Raw genomic sequence first — 20,945 nt, 5'->3', positions numbered from 1 at the left:
TATTTGTAATAAATACAAAACATAACATCTATATATTTATTTGATAATATGTTGAATGATATTTATATATAAAGTGTCTATCACTATGTAAACATTTTTATAATGAAAATGTAAACTTTTTTAATATATTGTTGTTTACTTGTATATTATTATTATTATATATATTATTTATATGTCAATGTCACAAATATTTCGGTGCTTTTAAACTGCGACAAAATGTTTTCACTGAAATTTGTTATATCAATATTGGTATGTCATATGGCAATCATAAACCTGGCATCAGGTGTTGTGCTCAGGGGTATCACTATAAGGGTATGTACTCTACTGTAATAACTAATAAAATAATAATAATAAAATAAATTGATTTTATATACTAAAAATAAATATTAATATTTGTTGAATACATACTGTATATAATATATACATTGTATATTTCATTTAATAAATGACATAAAATATAGTTAAACTTTCAAGTCTATATAAACTTTTTAATACAAGTTTACAACTTTAAATATAAAGGTTGTATATATTATATTTATGTTTAATTTAAAGTAAATTTACATAAAAATAATCCAAAATATATTTTATTAAAAGTTTTAAATATTTAAACTCTGTAAAATTAAAAAGCAAATATGATTTCAAGTTAAAATATTTAAATAATATTTATTTTTATATATAGATATAATAATATACTTAAAATCACTAGAAATCAGAGAAATTTTTTATAATTAATTAAATCATGCAAWATAATATGATAAAATCTAATTATATTATTAATTAAGTTTTCAAAAGTCCATTAAATACAAATAACACATTGTAGCAATTTTTTCAAGACTATAAAACAATACATTAAAGTTATATAATWTATATATATATATATGACCTTGAACATTTTTTCATACAATTAGTTTCGCTCCTAATTTTGACATAAGGCTATCAACACAAACAAATGTTATGCTTATGGTGTTTGATGATAACAATATTTTGWATTGCATGCTTTAATGATGCATATTAAATAATATTATTAAAAACAATAGATATTAAAAAAGCTTACTGTAATAATTAATTTATTTTACTAATGTAATTTTATATACCTAGTGTGTCATAATAATAATAATTGTTTTATTAAAACGTTTACATTTATTATATTTATCGTATGGTAGATTTAAATTAATTATAAAAATTATGTAAAATTTATTTAATACAATATAGAAACTATCATAAAGATTATGCTATTTAAAAATAAAACTAATTTAGAAATTTTTATCAATACACAAAGTAATTTATATTTTAAATAACATATACATAAAGTTTTAAAATARTTTAAATAATTATTGATCCAATGAAATAATAATATTTATAGAAGTGGCCATACGCCAACCAACTGGCCAATGGACAGTTTGAGGGCTTCTGTATCGAATTGCTCAATGAGATTGCGGCCATCACCCGACTGGCCTATACATTAGAGTTGGCCACTGGAAATAAGGTGGGTGCCTTGCATTCAAATGGCACCATTGATGGCATGATTGGTCAGATCTATAGAAATGTATGTGTTTTCCAATAATTGTCATAATCAACAAAAAATAATAATATATTTATTGATATAATGTATATATTATTTAGCGGTCGCACTCATAAGATCTAAACTCATTTGACCCAAACTTATTTTACCCAAATCACTTGACCCAAACTTATATGAACCAAATCATTTGACCCAAACTTATATGACCCAAATCATTTGACCCAAACTTATTTGACCCAAATCACTTGACCCAAATCATTTGACACAAATCATTTGACCCAACTCATTTGACCCAAATCACTTGATCTAAATCATTTAACCCAAACTTATTTGACCCAAATATTTATTATTTTATTTTTTCAAACTATGATTATATATAAATAATATACAACTTAATAATTTTATTTAATTAATTATATAAATAAAATAATAATCTATTTAATCTATAAAATAATTTAGAACTTAATAATATTTATTTTTTTAAATAAAAAAGCCAGAAATATTCCCAATTATTAAGTTTGTATTATTTATATATAATTATATATTATGAAAAATAATATAATAAATATTTGGGTTAAATAAGTTTGGGTCAAATGATTTGGGTAAAGTAAGTTGGGTCAAATGAGTTGGGTCAAATGAGTTGGGTCAAATGAGTTGGGTCAATTTGTGTCAAATAAGTTTGGGTCAAATGAAAATGAAGTTGGGTCAAGTAATTTGGGTCATATAAGTTTGGGTCAAATGAGTTTAGATCTTATGAACTAGACCCATTATTTAGACATGAAATAACTTTTAATCAATTATTTCTAATAATAGCGAAATAGATAAATATCAGTCACAAGTGTGATATTACTTTATATTTTAGTAAACTGATCTAGTAATATTATAATTGATAATAATATAATTTATAAAATTAGATTTAATGTATTTGTAAACATCACGATTTGTTTATTAAACAAATCAAATGCGATTTTGTATTATAAAAAATCAATATTCATGTAAAGTATCAATAAAAATGATTTWAATAATATATTGATACTATATATTTATAACTATAATATATATAAAATAATATAAATCATAAGTTGTACTATTGGTCAATGCTAAGTACTATATATTAAAGATGTCAGATTGTGGAAAGTTAACACATACTGTATATTAATCACATATTGCTAATACAATGAAACAACTAATATCAAACATTTTTAAAAAGTTAGCAATGACAATTTATAATAAAGTTATGTGATTTTTGCATTAATTTATAATATTATATCTGTTTTTATCTTTTAAATCCTATTTATGTATTTTTAATTAATTGTATTACATATTATTTTTCATGTATCATGTATTTGCTTTCTTATCTGTGGTTATTTATTTTCATATATATATATATATATATATCAGGGTTAAGTAAAGGGGGTAGGGGTAAGGCCAAAATACCTCCCCCTAAGATCGAGATTTTTGGATTTTACCCCCCAGACTTTTTGACCAAATGGGAAAAGTTGTCGCTTAAAAACGAGGAGAAATGACCCCCCTAATATTTCGGCGCTGAAGGCGCCGAAAATTTTTTGTAGTTTTTAAAAATTTTATTTTAGTTTTTTTAGTTTTGTGTTTTTAAAATTTATATAAATCTAATTATTGATTAAAAATAAGTAAAATAGTTAAAATAACGTTAAAACTCATGAAAAAATAACATTATTTTAATTAAAATATTAAACTAAAAAATTAAAAATTACCTATTTGTTCAAAAAGGTAATCATATTAAAATTTAAATATAAGTTTAAGATAGTTTAAGAAGTTAATAAAACAATAAATACTTATATTACAAGATTTTTATTAATAATTTTAAAAATTTAAACTAAAAAATCTAAAAAATATTAGGGAATTTTCTCTTGACGCCCCCCCCCCCAAGATTTTTCGAGAATTTTGTAAATTTTACCCCGGTCTACCCCCCTAAAATCCAAAACCTTGCTTAACCCTGATATATATATATATATATATATATATATAATATTAACTTTCCACAATCCTTTACTATATATATATATAGACCATATACTGTATATTATAAATAAAAAAATTAAGAGWTAAAGTAAAAAATATACTATGAAATTTATAGCATGAATTATCCAATAAAAAAATWAATTTAATTATGCTATTTAGATATTGACTTTATAAAAATAAATAAAATAATTTTTATTGATTGCATAAAGTATATTAGACTTTAGATAAATACTAAAGACAAATAAAATATAAATAGTTTTTATATCTATAAATAATTATGATATAAAAAGTAAATGCATCAGATTAATGGAAAATGCATCAAATTTGATATCGATTTTTATATTTAGTATAAAAGGATAATACAGTATAATATTATATATACTGTAAATTAATTACTTATACTATAATGTATAACGTTATAGAAAATATCATATTTAAGGACATCTTTTCTTATAATATATTATTGTTATTCTTGTCGATGAAATAGTATACGAACTCATTGTTATATTTTTGTTGAATTAAAATTACTAATAAAATAAAAATGTTATCATAAGTTACTTTATGCGCAATAAAATAACAATTTATATATATTTTGAGTGTATTAATAAAATAATTATCTGAATCTATAATCTTTCACTAAATATTATATAGAAAAAAAAGTTTAWWTTCTAYAGTATATGAATAACTTATTAATTTATTTGTAGGAAACCGACTTTGCAATTGCCGACATACCAGTGCTTACACAACATGAACGGCTCATTGACTATAGCTATCCGTTCATAAAGTTCGGGTTGAGTGCACTGATCCGTAAAGACATTGTCGGCCGTATGAAAACATTTGACGATTTGGCCCATCAGTCGCGCGTCGACTATGGAGTGAAAAAATACGGCTCACATTTGCCGCTCATTCATCCGAGTTATGTGGTCAGCAAAATGTACGACTATTGGGATTATAATCCTAATAGTTATACGTTTGGCAGCGATGATGACGGTGTCAAACGAGTCAAGACATCCAACTATGCCTTCATTACAGATCATCCGTTTAATGAGTATGTCGTCCAACGCGACTGTGAATTGACTATCATCGAGGACAGGGTTAAGTATTTTGAGTTTGGTTATGCCATTGCAATGAGGAAAGGGTTTCCATTCAAGAATGTCGTTACCAATGCTATCAAACACTTGGAAAGCATCGGAAAGTTAGCCAAATTGAAGGACAAGTACTGGAAAACTGATAAATGTAAAAATGATTGGACTCAAAGTAAAGGGTTTGGTACTAAACGAGATGAGTATTATTTGTCCGACATTAGGAATCACATGAGAGGTAGGTCGACACRCTTGAGGACAGGTAACAAAAGTAACAGTTTGTTGACTAATAATAGTAATTATATTTCTTTGAATTGTAATGTTTTCTACATTTTTATTATTTTGTTTAAAATTATGTTAAATATTTGTGCTAATACTAGCTAACTAATCAACGTAATTGAATTTATTAATATTTAACACTTCAATCAAAAAAATAAATAATATAAATTGAATTGCAAATTTWAAAAAAAATACATTAATTCAAATTAATACYAAAAATAACACTTATTTTACAAAATAATATGAAATATTGTATTTTTATTATTTGTATTAACATTTTTTCACAATAACAAATAAAATTAATTTTAAATGTTTATACATTATATATTTACATATTTTTATGAGTTAATATTTTAAAATCTATATATAAATTTGTATTTATTTTTAAAATTAAACAAATTAATAAATGTTATAAACTTGGAAAAATATATAAATTAACATTTTTTTATTATATAGCAAAAAATAAATAAAATAAAATTTAGTACTAGAATAATAAGATATTACATATATTTAAATTAATTTTTATATAATTAAAATTTTCAAAAATTTTCTTTTTATATTATTTTTAAAAATCTAAACAAATAAAAACTTATAATATAATTGTTATTTGATATTTATATATCACATAAACTATTAGWAAAAATATTTTTTTAAATATATTAATAATATATTATTTAAAGTAATATAATATTATATACATATGTAGTTAATTTGACTTATTTTTTGGCATACAATCATTATATTTATTCATTGAAGTTCATGTATATTCATACGACTTGTTTAACCACTAAAATTATATATGCATTGAATGCTAATATATGTAACTTTAAGTCTGTTTAGAAAATAGACAATATATGTAATTACTAAATAAATTTTGTAATTAATAATTTAATTTTTTTGTATGATGTTTTCAATACAAATTATATATAAATTTTCAAAAAAATCAAAGCTTTTCATTAAACATTGAAATTACGAAATGCAGATACGATACGAAAAAAACAATATAYAGATTTATAATTAAAAAAAATTTTTTTTAATAAATTTAAGTTTATAAGTGTTCACAAAAAATATCCTAATATACCATAACATTATTATTTTTTRTGTCTTATAATGACATTACTTTAAAATATTTAACATTTTATGTAACATTAATTTTATATTTATTATTTTAAATAATATTTTTTAATAATAAAAAATAAATTATTACTATAATAAAAATGATAATTTTAATTTTTATCTATTGTGAACATTTCCATTCATACAGACCTTGTCTTAGTTTATATTGTATACCTGACCTACAGTACAGCCACATCTGTGTAGTTATAAAGTAGAAATTCATACAAATATAATACAAACCAATAATGYAGTTAATTCTGGTATCTTTGACAAACTCAGGACACAAAACAAATATTGATATCATATTTGTGTTATAGAAAAACATTATGAAATAAATGAAAATTTGTAYATAGAATAGGGTAGTTTTGAAACAGTGGTCATCTCGGGGAAAGTTGTTTAACACTTTTGTTAGTTGAAGTTTGACATCATATGTCGGGCGCCGGCTATAGTGATCACTCACTGCATTRTTATAGTAATAAAGTAGATTTAGATATTTGTTTCTGATCTCAAAGTTTATATACTGTAGGATCAGTACCCAAGCGTTTAGATAGTACACGGAAACTGTGGCGTGATGTCGGAATAGGATATCCACTACAAACAATTGAAACACTTTGTCGAGCATCTGATCCCAAATACAGGTAATTGTTCGCAATGTRTAAACCGTGATGACTGTCCACAGAAAAAATATGTATGAATACGAATTATGAGTATCAGAGACCAGTGAACGCCGTACCAGAAGCACATGGATCTCAGCGTAAATATCTAATAGTATATGTATTTTGCGTTTGAGGAACAGGTAGGAGACAATGGTAGACACCATAAATCCTGTGAACGTTAACTTCATTATAACCATCGGAACAGTATGTAGTAAATGAAGTGACAGTCCAATAGTTAATAACATAAATATGAATATTGATAGTGTTATACCAGTGAAGAAACTATTTAAAGCATTATTAGTTGGTCTCAAACCAAATGAGTGAAGTATTATATTAAATAATTTTTTATTCATATTTATTATGAAATTTTATTTTATTAATATAATTTAAGTTTTTTCATTGTTATTATAATATTTTAGTTGTAATTAGTTGTATTTTAGTATATCTTACTGTAGATAAATATTAAAATATTAGTATTATTACTAAAATAATAAAAAATTAAATTATTTTAAAATGTAAAATATATKTTTTATTACATTTYTAATTTTAATTAACTTTATATAAAATACTATATAATTTGAATTTAAATATAAAATATTAATGAAAACTTTTGAGTATAATTTTATAGACATAATACGGTAGTCTAAATAAAATTAAGATGAACTCTCAGAAACAGTCAATCAATTCTACTAATATATAATACCTGTTCTGTGATTTACGGCTCATACTCGAGATGCTCCACATATGTGTTATATATTGAAGATTCTGTATTCTGTTATAATTACTATAAGGAATATTTCAATGATAGTATGTTTGAGTGTATGTGTGTGTGTGTTGTGTGTGTGTATGTGTGTGTGTGTTGTGTKTTGTKTGTTGTGTGTTGTGGGTTGTGTGTTGTGTGTTGTGTGTTGTGTGTTGTGTGTTGTGTGTTGTGTGTTGTGTGTTGTGTGTTGTGTGTTGTGTGTTGTGTGTTGTGTGTTGTGTGTTGTGTGTTGTGTGTTGTGTGTTGTGTGTTGTGTGTTGTGTGTTGTGTGTTGTGTGTTGTGTGTTGTGTGTTGTGTGTTGTGTGTTGTGTGTTGTGTGTTGTGTGTTGTGTGTTGTGTGTTGTGTGTTGTGTGTTGTGTGTTGTGTGTGTTGTGTGTTGTGTGTTGTGTGTTGTGTGTTGTGTGTTGTGTGTTGTGTGTTGTGTGTTGTGTGTTGTGTGTTGTGTGTTGTGTTTTGTTTGTTGTGTGTGTGTGTATGTGTTTTGTTTGTTGTGTGTGTGTGTGTATGTGTGTTGTGTGTGTGTGTGTGTATGCGTGTGTTGTGTATGTATGTRTGTGTGTGTCGTTTAATATATTTAAATAAATAAGTAATAAATTTGTATAATTATTTTTACCAAAATTTTATCACTTGTTATTAAATTATTTTTGTATAAAATTCTAGTTATATGTGATAATATTTTATTCATTGTTTATTTATGTAATGCTATAAAACTTAATAGTTATAATAAATTATAGTATTTGTACTAATATTGTGTATATTTAAATACTGTAGTAAAATKACATTATTCTAATACCATATATCTTATTAAATCTAATTAATATCGTATATATCAATATATTATAAGTGTAAGTGAACTAAGTTTTAAGTTTTTATATACTATTATACTGTATAGTGTTTTGTTATGCAGATTTATTTCATAATAAAATAGTTAAATTAATCTAATTTTAAAATCAATAAAAATAATGTTGTTATTTAACTGTTTTACAAAWAAGAATATACAATAGTATAAATTTTTATTAATACATTAGTATTAAGTAATCATAATTTAGGATTTCGCATAAAAATCAATATTTCATTTGTTATAATATTTATGAAAAATATTTATATATTTTTATATAAAGTAATTTTCCAAATAATAGTTTGTGTTATAAATTAAGTCTATTCTTAAATAATGATTAATTAATTAGAGCACTCAAAATACAATTAGTCAGATATTTTTTGTATAATTTTTTTGTAGACAAGTTTTATGTGAATTTTTAAAAGAAGAATGAAATCAGAATTTATGTAAAAATTCAAATTKATTATATATTTTGACAGATTTTTATCATTATATATAATTAGTTTTTTTTAAATCTAGTAAATAGTCTTTAAAAAATAATTTTTAAAAATTCATCTAAAATTTGCTAAAACCACTCTGTTAAAAATATAACAAAAATAAAATAGTTATTTTTTACTTTAAACATTAAATTACATAATTTAGTTTTAGTGCATACTATAATATTTAGCAAGATTAATAGTAAATAAATAATAAAGATATTTTTTTACTTTATCGTAAATATAATAGTTATTGTTGTGAATTTTTAAAATAAATATATTATACACATATCATATCAATTTATATACAGTATATATATATATATATATATATATATATATATATATATATATAGTATAAATTCAAGGTTTCAAAGTTCAAAAATTAAATCAATTGCTATATTTATAATTATAATTTAAATAATTTATTAATATTTAGCCTGTACATTTTGTTTAAATGTCAATAATATAATAAATAAAATTTTTGCATTGATGTCATACAATTAATGTACACTTACTAATTGGGAATTTTTTATAACAAAATATATAAATATTAAAAAAATGCAACTTTTATTATATTTATTGTTAAAATATAAATTTTAAAAATAGCAAAAATATGACACTTATATTCATTGTAACTTATAAATAAAATAATATTTACAATATATTATAATATAATAATTATCGTGTTTATATAACTTTAGATTAAAATTTGTTATTTTAATATTATAATTGTTATTGTAATTTATATAAATAAAATATTTTATCATGAATATATTATTTTGTTTAAAGTGATAATTGTGATTAAAATAACATAATATATTAATCCATAATATTTTTAATGTTGTTATATTATTTATCAAAATGATAAATTGATATATCTTTACTGTAAATAAACGCATTATATTTAATGTTCATAAATTATATACTGTATTATATTAACTACAAATAATAGTTTAATAATACAATCTTAAAACATTCAGTATTATCAATATAGCGGTTTAGTATATTATACCCAGGGTTTTAAAAATGGCAGGCATAAACAGGCAATAATTTATACCTTATAATTGCAGAATGTTTTTTTAAATTAATTAATAAAGTAGTTTATATTATACAGAATATTATATAATATTTGTTAAACATATTTTTATTTAATAAGAATTTTTAAATAATTGATTGCATGTTTAGTTATTTGTTAAAATTATATAAACAAATTATTTATTCAATTGTATTTAATGTAAATCAACATTACTATTATAATATAATACAATATTATAGAAATTTAACATATAACTATAATATCATTAAATACTAAATCTTTATCAATATAAACCAGTTGAGAATGCTTCAAAAGCATTTCCATACGAACTCCTTAACTTAAAAAATCAAAAAAAAAATCAAAAAAAAATCAAAAAAAAATTTGTAGCAGAGCCTGGATTCGAACCACTGACCTATGTGGGACAGACAGACAGACAGACTTATAGAATGCATATACGGACTCCTTTCAGGAGTTCGTGAAAATTATATTTGTATTTCTTAATAATGTAAATTGATAATTGATATTTTTTAGTTTACAATTATTTATTAAATATTTATGTGCCATCATTTATAAACATTAAACAATTATAGATAAATTTTAAATACAATGACGTTAATTAGTCAATAGTAACCTTGGTTATGCTCTATAGGGATATACTGTATTTATGTTTATATTATAAAATTTTTAGTAGATATTTATGGTGAAATTATTCACTTTACATACTATTTATATTACTAATATAATATTTAGTCGTTTAGAAAAATTATTATTATTTTTATTATATTTGTTCAATGAGATATATCGTACAATATTTTTTTGATAATTTACATTGTTTTATAAAAGTATAAGCARGGTGCTTAGTAGATTAGGGGACAGGGATTTACTAACAAAAAGTTTTAATAATAATTATGTATATGTCTAAATTATACAAAACTAACAAAAACAATAAAAATTTAATTATAAATACAATTTTAACATTTTATACAGTAGACGATTTAATTAAAAATATTTAATTTATTTTAACATGAAATGTTGTATAAATCATATTATTTCAAGTATATCAACAAAATAAAAAATAAAAATTTTGAATAATTGTATTGTATTTTGAACTTTTGAAAAATAACAAAATTCATTTATTAATCACAATATAGAATCTATATATTATAGATAATTATAAATACARTCGATTAGTGCATTAATAGACTTTAAACATTGTTTTGTAAATTAATTACAATATTATTTTTATTATTATTTAAACTATTTATATTTAAAAAAATAAATATTTTAAACATAACTAATTTACATTTACGACACTGAATCTAAAATTTCAATTACAATGTCCTCTCCTCTCATCTCTCTCTCTCTCTCTCTCTCTCTCTCTTTCACACAAACATAAAACATATAAACTTCTGTCTCAATCAATAGTATATAAACCTTGAGCATCAATAAAGAAAACAAAATTACTATTTTTTAATAAGAAAAAGTGAATTTCGTTCAAAAAAAAGATTTTTAATAAAAATTTTTAAAAAGATTAAACTAAAAGCAATCAAAATAAACTTTCGAAAAGATTTAAAAAATCTTATACATTATATAAATAATTATTGTTATTATAATTAGAAAAAAGTGACAAAAWTTTTGAAAAACAATGTTTTCAACTTATAATAGATTGGATAATGATATTGTGGTCAGTGGTATGAGTGGCCGATATCCCGATTCCGATTCGACCGATGAGTTTGCTAATAATCTATACAATAGTGTTGATATGATTACCGCCGATGACAGACGTTGGCCGACAGACTTGTGGAATATGAATCCCCGAATGGGTAAACTTAAACACATCGATAAGTTTGACCACCAGTTCTTTGGTCTGACCAAAACTATGAGCGGAAGTACTGATCCACAGTCGAGGATTGCTGTGGAGACAGCATATGAAGCCATCATTGATGCTGGTATTGTCATAATTATTATAATCAATATTATTATTATTATAAAAATTATATTATAAATAAGTTATAATAACTTTTTCTAACTATTATTAATATTAATTAATAATAAAAAGTCTTTATTAAAAATTTCCTTATAATAGAAAATTATTATCAGTTTCTACATTAGAGTATGTTTTCAATACAATTTAAATAAAAATTTATATACTGTAATAAAATATTTTAAAAATMAAATATTTATTATTTAGGTATAAATCCACAATCACTTCGTGGCTCAAAYACTGGTGTTTATATCGGCTACTCGTCGTTCGGTATGCCCGACGGTCTRCCGGAAAACGTTCAGCCGGACTGCGAGGCAATTATGGCCAACACYTTACTATGGCTTCCCGGCGCTCAAAAGTGTTTGTACGCCAACCGTATATCATATGTGTTCGACTTTAAGGGTCCGTCGATGATCATCGACACGGCCTGTTCATCGAGTTTAGTGGCATTCAATACGGCTGTCAATGATTTGAGATTAGGTATGTCTAACAAAAATGCATTATATTATTAAMAATAATACTATTTATATTATTATTTATTTATTGATGACATAAGGAAAGTGCGATCAGGCTATTGTTGGCGGCACTCAGGTATGTTTGCAGCCATTTTCAAATCACATATTTCAATCATTGAGAATGAACGCACCGGACGGCATACCTAAGGTATGGGACGAAAAAGCTGACGGATTTGTTAGGGGAGAGACTGTCTGTTGCTTTTTCTTACAACGAAAGTCTGACTCAAAGCGCATTTATGCCACTATTTTGAACAGTGGTGTCAACATTGATGGCTATAAGAAGAGCGGTATGTTTTTTCCGTCATCCGAGAGTCAGGAAGAGCTCATGACTCGTGTCTACAAAGAGGCTAATATTAATCCATTGGATGTCAACTATTTTGAGGCGCACGCGACCGGCACTAAGGTTTGGATAAATGATRTTATTTATATAAGAAATAGTTGATATTAAAAAAATAGATTCAAAATTAAATATAATATATTATATAATAGGTCGGTGACCCTCAAGAAGCTCAGGCCATTTACAATGCCTACTGCGGTAAACCTAAACGAGAGGGAGTACTACCAGTTGGCTTATTAAAGAGCAATATCGGTCACGCGGAGGGCGCCTCMGGGGTTTCATCTGTTACCAAATTATTGCTCGCCTATGAAAATGAATGCATTGCTCCGAGTCTTCATTTGAATACAATTAAAGCTTCAATAAAGGAGTTGTGTCCACCATTACTACCGGTCACTGAAAATATGAAATACACACCGGGTTTGTATAGAATCTATATATTATTTTATATAAATTCATATGTGTTATGCAAAAAACAAATAAAAAATTTAAAAATATATAATATAGGCATTGCTGGTGTCAATAACTTTGGTGTGGGCGGTGTTAACGCAACAGTATTATTTGAGCCCAACTATAAAGTGGCCGATGAGGACAGTCTTAAGATTGCTGACACTATACCCAGAATTATCAACATATGCTGCAGAACTGAGACGACATTAAATGAATATTTCAAATGGATTGAAGACAACCCCCAGAAAGTCACCCGTGATTTGTTGGCACTGTTGACCGATATTATGCGAGTTGAACCAGATATTAATTCAACGGGATTTCCATATAGAGGTTTCATATTAATTAATATTACTGATAAAAAATTACTGTATTAGTGTTATGATAATTAATCCATGTCATTTATTAATTTCTCAATTATAGGCTCAATAATTATTAAGAAAACTTGTGATAATAAGTATGAMTATAAGAAACAGTGGTCACTGTTTACATTAAAATCAAAACGACCCATATATTTCCTATTTCCTGGACTGGGAGGTCAATGGGTAGGTATGGCTAAGGCATTGATGCCAATCAAGATATTTGCCGATAAAATAGAGGAATGCCATGAAATACTCAAACCCTATGACATTGACTTAAAACATCTGTTATTATCTGATGACAACAACTCTATGAACTCAATGACCAATAAATTCTGTGCCACAACTGCTATAGAGATTGCATTGTTTGATGTGATTAATGCTTTGGATATAACACCCGACGGTATTATTGGACACTCATTCGGTGAAATAGCCGCTGCCTATGCTGACGGAGCACTGACTGCTAAAGAGGCACTTTTGGTAACATATTATAGAGGAGTTGTGACAGAAAGTGATAAAAAGATACCAAAGGGACTGATGGCTGTGGTAGGGATGTCATGGAGTGAGGCAAAGAAAATCTGTCCGAAAGGCGTGTCTGTTGTGTGTAACAATGGTAAAGACACTGTTGTCATATCAGGTATAACTGTATTTTTAATAATTGAAAAAACCATAAATTTTGTAGAATATAAAAAACTAAATAATAAATTTATTTGTATAATATTTTAAGGTTTATACAAAGAGACGAAACAAGTTGTCGACAATTTGGCTAAAAARGCAGTATTTGTACGTGAATTGCAAAGTCATGACATCCCATATCATAGCGAATATCTTAAGTCATCAGCCGATAGACTAACTCAACAACTAAGGAAAGTGGTTCCCAATCCTAAACCGCGATCAAAAAAGTGGATCTCAACAGCACTTCTTGACTCTGATCTCGATGACGCACTTAAGAGTGCTTCGGCCGAGTATTTCGTTCATAACCTCATTAGTCCCGTATATTTCTATAATAAATTCAAGAATATTCCCTCCGATGCTATTGTTCTGGAGATCGGACCGCACGGACTCTTCTCCAAAGCAGTTAAAGAAACTCTTGAATCGGGAACTTATGTATCACTTATGAGAAAAGACTCCAACGATACAAATCTCGATATGTTATTGACATCTTTAGCAAAACTTTATGAATTGGGTTTTAATACAAAGATTGAATCTCTTTACCCGAAAGTTGAGTGGCCAGTGGCCCGAAACACACAATCTATCAGTTCATTGATGAAATGGGATCATACGTACAGTCATGAAGTGAGATTATGTCCCGACTATTTCTTTAAGTCGACCGCTGCGGACATGAATTTTATATATAATCCGCAACAAAATTTACAAAACTTTTATCCGGATCATTGCATTGATGGCAATGTATTATTTCCGGCAACTGGTTATCTAATGCTAGCGTGGCGTCGTATGGCCGCACAGTTTGGCAAATTATGGAACCAATTGCCGGTCATCTTCGAGGACGTCCAGTTTCGGCGACCAATTTTCTTGGCTGACACTGAAACCACAAAAATTATTATTCAATATTTTGAAAAAACTGGTAAATATTATATAAAATATTGCTTAAACACTTAAATACTATGATTATTGTAATTAATAGTAGATATATAAATCTTTATCTATTAATAAAGTCTATTTCAATGTTTCTCTCAGTTATATATAAAAAACAAATAATAAATTAATTCTTTATTTTTATAGATGAGTTCGTTATCTTAGAGAGTGGTAACACGTGTTGTGTGGGAAAAATTCGCACTTCAGATGAATACTCGTTGAGTCTGCAAAATGTGTTGATTGAGGCCGAAGAGGTCAGGGATAAGGAGTTTGCGGTTACACTCACTGCTAATGACATCTATAAAGATATGAAAGTCTTGGCCTACGATTACAAACCAAAGTTTAGAAGAATTCAAAAAATGAAAACCAATAACTTTGAACACATCTATGGAGAGATCAGTTGGGATGGAAATTGGATTACATTTATGGACTCATTGTTTCAAACTATGGCTGCCGCCAACTCTTTCCGCAAAATGATGGTTCCGGTGATGATTAAGTCATTGCGTTGCGATCCTAAAGCACTTTTTGATGGTGTGGCTAAACATAGACAACAATTAGTCAAAGAAAATGCCAATATTGAAGAACAGATGACTGAAACAAATCTCGATAATGTCTTAGAAAATGAGATAAATGCAGACAAAGTGGAGGTCGAGGGTCTACTCAATACTGATCACACCGACTATATGGAAGAGTATTTAGGAAAAGACTATCATATCTATCCATCAATTGTTCCATATTATGTCGATTTAACCACAAGAATGGTTGTCACATATGGCGTAGAAATTGAAGAACTGATGGCTCTTCCTATTCCTCATAGATCTCAAACACAAGACATTAAATTAGAGTCCTATCAATTCGTGCCAAATGATAATAACATTGCCATCGATGAGAGTGATAAACAATCTGTTAGAGAGTATATTAAAGTTTGTTCATCACTTGCCAACCAAATTAAGCAAACAATCGGATCTAATAATGAAAAACAAGAAACAAATATAAATAAGGATTTGTTAGATAAGTATTTATCAAATATGAAAGACAATCATATTATGCTTAAAACACTCAACGAGTTATATAAGGGATGTTTGGATGAAAATTGTAATATCGATACAAATGAAGTGTTAACTGAATTGCAAAACAATAAAGAATACGACATGTCTTTGGATGTCATCAATGATATCTCGAAGAATGAACATTTGATTCGTGCTTTTGTTGATATTGTCAGTGAAAGTATTGTACCGAARAAAGAGATAAATGTCGTGGAAATAAATTTATCACGAAATTTATTGGTTGAAAAAATCGACAACCAATTGGCCACTTCTCATATTTATCCCATTGATGTCAACTATACAGTCGCTGTTCAATCAGCAGACAATATAAGTGAAGAACTTAAGAAAGAGTGTGCAATGAAAGTGATTGATTGGAATTACAAGAAATCAGTGTTTCCTCGAGAGATCAGTTCAACCAATTTGATTGTCTTCAATGATTCACTAGAGTTATGGGAAATAGACTGCGAAAATCAGATTCAAGATATGTATGATGTTATCACTGATAAAGGTTTCCTATTGTGTGTCTTTAAGTATCAATTCACTGAACCGGAACTGATCTTAAAGCAAATTAATGGTAAGAAAATGTTACAAAATATCGATTTAGAAAAACGTATCAATGATTTCATTAAAATCGCTCAATCGGTTGGTTTCAATATAATTGGTCGCAAATGCGATACAATTGGATCAATGGCTGTGTTGTTTAGAAAATTATTTAATGAACCAAAAGTTCCCAAAAATGATTTTATTATTGAAATCAATTCAAATACAGAGAAGTGGTTTGAAAATCTAAAAACAAAATTAGTTGAAATCAAAGAAAGTGAATCAAATGACGATAACCTTTGGCTAATAGCCAGCAAATCGCCAAACAATGGTATCGTTGGTCTCGTTAATTGTCTTCGTCTGGAACCGGGAGGTGATAGGCTTCGATGTCTTTTTGATTACAACCATTTGGCCAATTCTGTCAACTTTCAAGAGAAMCCGTTTTCTGATATTTTATCAAATGATTTGCCAATAAATGTGCTAAAACACGGAAAGGTTGGCACTTATAGACACTTGAATTTCAATAAAGACAACGGAAAAGTAGTATCCAATGAGTATTACTTAAATGTGGCACAAAATCGTGATTTGGGATCAATTCAATTGTATGACATGAAACAGTTGGTCGCACCCAAAGTCAGCTACAATATAATGAACAACTCACTGACAAATGTTTGCTGTAATATTTATARCACTGGTATGAACTTCAGGGATGTTATGGTCGCTACAGGTATRATACAAATACATATTAATACTATATTGTGTATAAAACTCCTTATAAATKATTTTWAAAAATAATTTTAATAACTACTGAAACTTATAATTCATAGGACGGGTATCTTCTGGACCGCAGATGTTGTTCACTGATTGTTGCATTGGATTGGAGTTTGCCGGCCGTCGTGTGGACACTGGAGAAAGGGTTTGTGGTGTTTCCACTCGTTGTTTTGCCACATCTATCGATATCGCCGAAGATTATATAACTCGTATCCCTGACCACTGGTCAATGGATGACGCGGCAACCATTTTGTCCACATACAGCACATTATGGTACGGACTCATTGAAAGAGCTAATTTGAAGAAAGGAGAGTCCGTTTTGATACATTCAGGTGCTGGAGGTGTGGGACAGTCGGCAATTAGTATCTGTCAATACTATGGCTGCGATATATTTGTTACGGTTGGAACTGACGACAAACGAAAGTTTTTGATTGAAACGTTTAATATACCGGAAAACAGAATATTCAGTTCAAGAAATACTCAATTTAAGTACAAAATCAAAGAATTGACAAAAGGAAAGGGAGTAAACATTGTCATCAACTCATTGACTGGCGATAAATTGGAGGCCAGCTATGACTGTGTCGCCGATAGCGGAAGATTCATAGAGATAGGCAAATATGATCTTCAAATGAATAAACAATTGGGAATGTTTTCATTTCTAAGAGATATATCATTTATTGGTGTATCCATTGATAGACCAATGTTTACACAACACGGCTTTTTGAAGATGTTTTTTGATTGGTTGCACCAAAACGCCAACAATGGTATGATAAGACCCGTCACTAAAAACATTTTTTCGATAGAAGAGGCAGAAAAGGCATTCCGTTTTATGACTACAGGTAAACATATGGGAAAAATAATTATTAAGATTAGAGACGAAGAAAACAACTTAATTGTGAAAGAAGGATACAATCTTCCGAAGAGTCTATTGGTTACGAAAAAGACTTATTTTAATCCAAACAAAACTTATATCATTACCGGAGGTTTGGGTGGCTTTGGTCTTGAGTTAGTTCATTGGATGTTGTTTTTAGGCGCTCACAAGTTTGTATTGACATCAAGATATGGCGTCAAAACTGATTACCAAAAGTTTGTTTTGGAAAGACTGAAAGCATTAGGAAATCAGTTTAAATTATTTGATACACAGATTGTTGTGTCAACTCATGACACTAATACTATTGAAGGCACTAAACAATTGATAGATGAATCACAAAAATTGGGACCAATTGGCGGTGTCTTTCACTTATCTCTCGTACTCAACGACTGTCTTCTCGAAAACCATACTTTTGATAAATTTCAGGAAACTATTGATTCCAAGACTAAGGCTTTTGAGAACTTGGATCGCATTTCACGTGAATTGAGTATAGATTTAGACTATTTTGTTGTCTTCTCATCCGTCGCTTGTGGTAAAGGAAATGCCGGACAATCCAACTATGGATACGCAAACTCTGTCTGTGAGCGTATCTGCGAGTCTCGACGTAGAGATGGACTGCACGGTCTGGCCATTCAATGGGGACCTATCGGTGATGTCGGTGTGTTGGCTGACTCTGATATCAACACTACTTTGGCTGCTGTCGTCAAACAGAGATTGTATTCCTGTATGGAAACTATGGATAAGTTGCTTCAATCAGATAGAGCTGTAGTCTCATGTCTAGTATGTTATCATTATTTTTAATTACTATAATTTTTWWAATTACATTATATTTATTAAATAATTGAATACATTTAAGGTGAGAGCCAAGAGAACCATAACATCGGGAAGTAAAGAATCAAAACTTGTTCAACAAGTTTGGATAGCTTTAGGTATCGATCCCAAGACTACTCCCAATCACTTGACATTAGGTGAGATCGGTATGGAGTCTATGTTTGCAGTGGAACTACAACAGGGAATGGAAAGAGAGTATAATATAAAAGTCACTTTGAATGACATCAAGAATATCACAATAGGAATGATGAAAGAGTTTGAAAACGGAAAGGTAGACGAAATGAAAAGTTTTGCCGAAGACCTGAAAAAATGTAGAGAAAGATTAACTAAAACCAAGTTTATTATACCTACCGATTCCTATACTCGACTTAATAATGTCATGACTGGCAAACCCATCTACTTCTTGCCCACACTCGAAGGTATATTTTCTTCACTTCAACCATTGGCTGATAAACTCAATCGACCGGTCATTGGACTCAATTGGACTAAAGAAATGAATAGTTTGAATGATATGAAAGAGATAAACAATTATTACATGAATATTATGAACACACTCGAGCCTAAAGGCAATTATGATATATTTGGTTACTTATACGGAGCACTTATAGCCGTAAAAATGATACGAAAAGCATCGATACGTAAGGCTGTTATACTCGACACGATGTCCAACCTTAACATCACTGATGAGATGCTAAACGAAGACTTCTTGTTGGATATGATCGTAACAATGATGACTAAAGACATGCCGGCTGTTGTTAAGTTGAAAATCATGAGAGATATGTCTACTAAACCAGACTTGCCATCAAAGTTGGAACAAATATCGTCGTCTATTAAAGAGTTTTGTGGTAAAAGTCTTGTTAGTCGAGACTTGGATGAGATTTTGTTGACGTCATACAAACGCGCAAAACTATATCAAACACACCGATTGAATATGAAAAACAAAATCAAAAAATTAAAGTTTAATATCGGATCAAAGTTTATGAAAATAACGGGAAAAGTTTTGCTCATTAAAATGTTTGATAACTCGTTGGACAACACAAATGATGAAACAATGGATCAAATAGAAAACACACACTTTTTACCAGAAAATGTATTTAAAAAATTATTTTAATAATTCTTGTACTAATTTTTGTTGTTATCAATGTTTAACAAATTTTTTTGTTTTATTATAGGATACCAATGATAATATCAATATCAAGACAATAGACTACAAAGAAACCATTGATAATGACTGGGCAACTGATAAAATATGGCCGAAACTATCAACACATACCTGTCCAAAAAGTAGTTATCACACCTACTGTATACATACATTATAGCCGTTTAATACATTATTATAGTTTTATTTGACTACAAATATATTCAGTTATTATATGTACTGTATTTGTATTAACATTAAACGTGAGCTTAAATTTTTAAAAATTATTTTGTTTACATACAAAATTTAAATAAATTTATTTTTGTTATAAAATTGATCTGTTTCAATTATATTTTTATATCATATTAATTTTTAATTAAAAATAATTATATATTAAAAGTTTGTATAATGACTCAACTAATTATTAATAATATAAAAAGTCTTTCTATATCTATGATTAAAATATAGTATTTATTACTTTGTAATTTCAGCTCAAATATTAAATAATTCATAATTATTAATGTTTTTTGATAATTACTATTAGTATTAATATTTGAATACTGTATAAAAAACTTATGAATCATATTGTTTGTACTTTTTTTTATTTGTTATTATATTAAATTGTTATAATTATAAAACAAATTAAATATACAATTATATGAATATATATATTTAAAACAAATCGTGTTTAATTACAATAAACATCATATATATAAATTTATATAAAAAAAGTTAGTTT

At 27.1% G+C, this 20,945-nt stretch overlaps 1 protein-coding gene across 1 annotated transcript; it reads left to right on the top strand.

The window, feature by feature from the left end:
• Positions 1-216: 216 nt before the first annotated feature.
• LOC128959189 (fatty acid synthase-like) lies at positions 217-20,387 on the top strand. Its single transcript, XM_054305131.1, has 15 exons — positions 217-312; positions 1,364-1,546; positions 4,228-4,867; positions 6,527-6,638; positions 11,440-11,723; positions 11,966-12,238; positions 12,315-12,676; positions 12,763-13,027; positions 13,115-13,387; positions 13,478-14,050; positions 14,141-14,998; positions 15,157-17,322; positions 17,423-19,017; positions 19,094-20,158; positions 20,241-20,387. Exons 1-15 carry the CDS (start codon positions 217-219, stop codon positions 20,385-20,387), a joined length of 8,892 nt encoding a protein of 2,963 aa, XP_054161106.1.
• Positions 20,388-20,945: the final 558 nt, after the last annotated feature.

The sequence above is a fragment of the Oppia nitens genome, unplaced genomic scaffold (genome assembly GCF_028296485.1).
Source record: "Oppia nitens isolate AA-2021 unplaced genomic scaffold, nextdenovo-longstitch-racon4-pilon3 scaffold13_pilon_pilon_pilon, whole genome shotgun sequence".
Classification (NCBI taxonomy): domain Eukaryota; kingdom Metazoa; phylum Arthropoda; class Arachnida; order Sarcoptiformes; family Oppiidae; genus Oppia; species Oppia nitens.
This window is presented reverse-complemented; position numbering and strand designations above follow the sequence as displayed.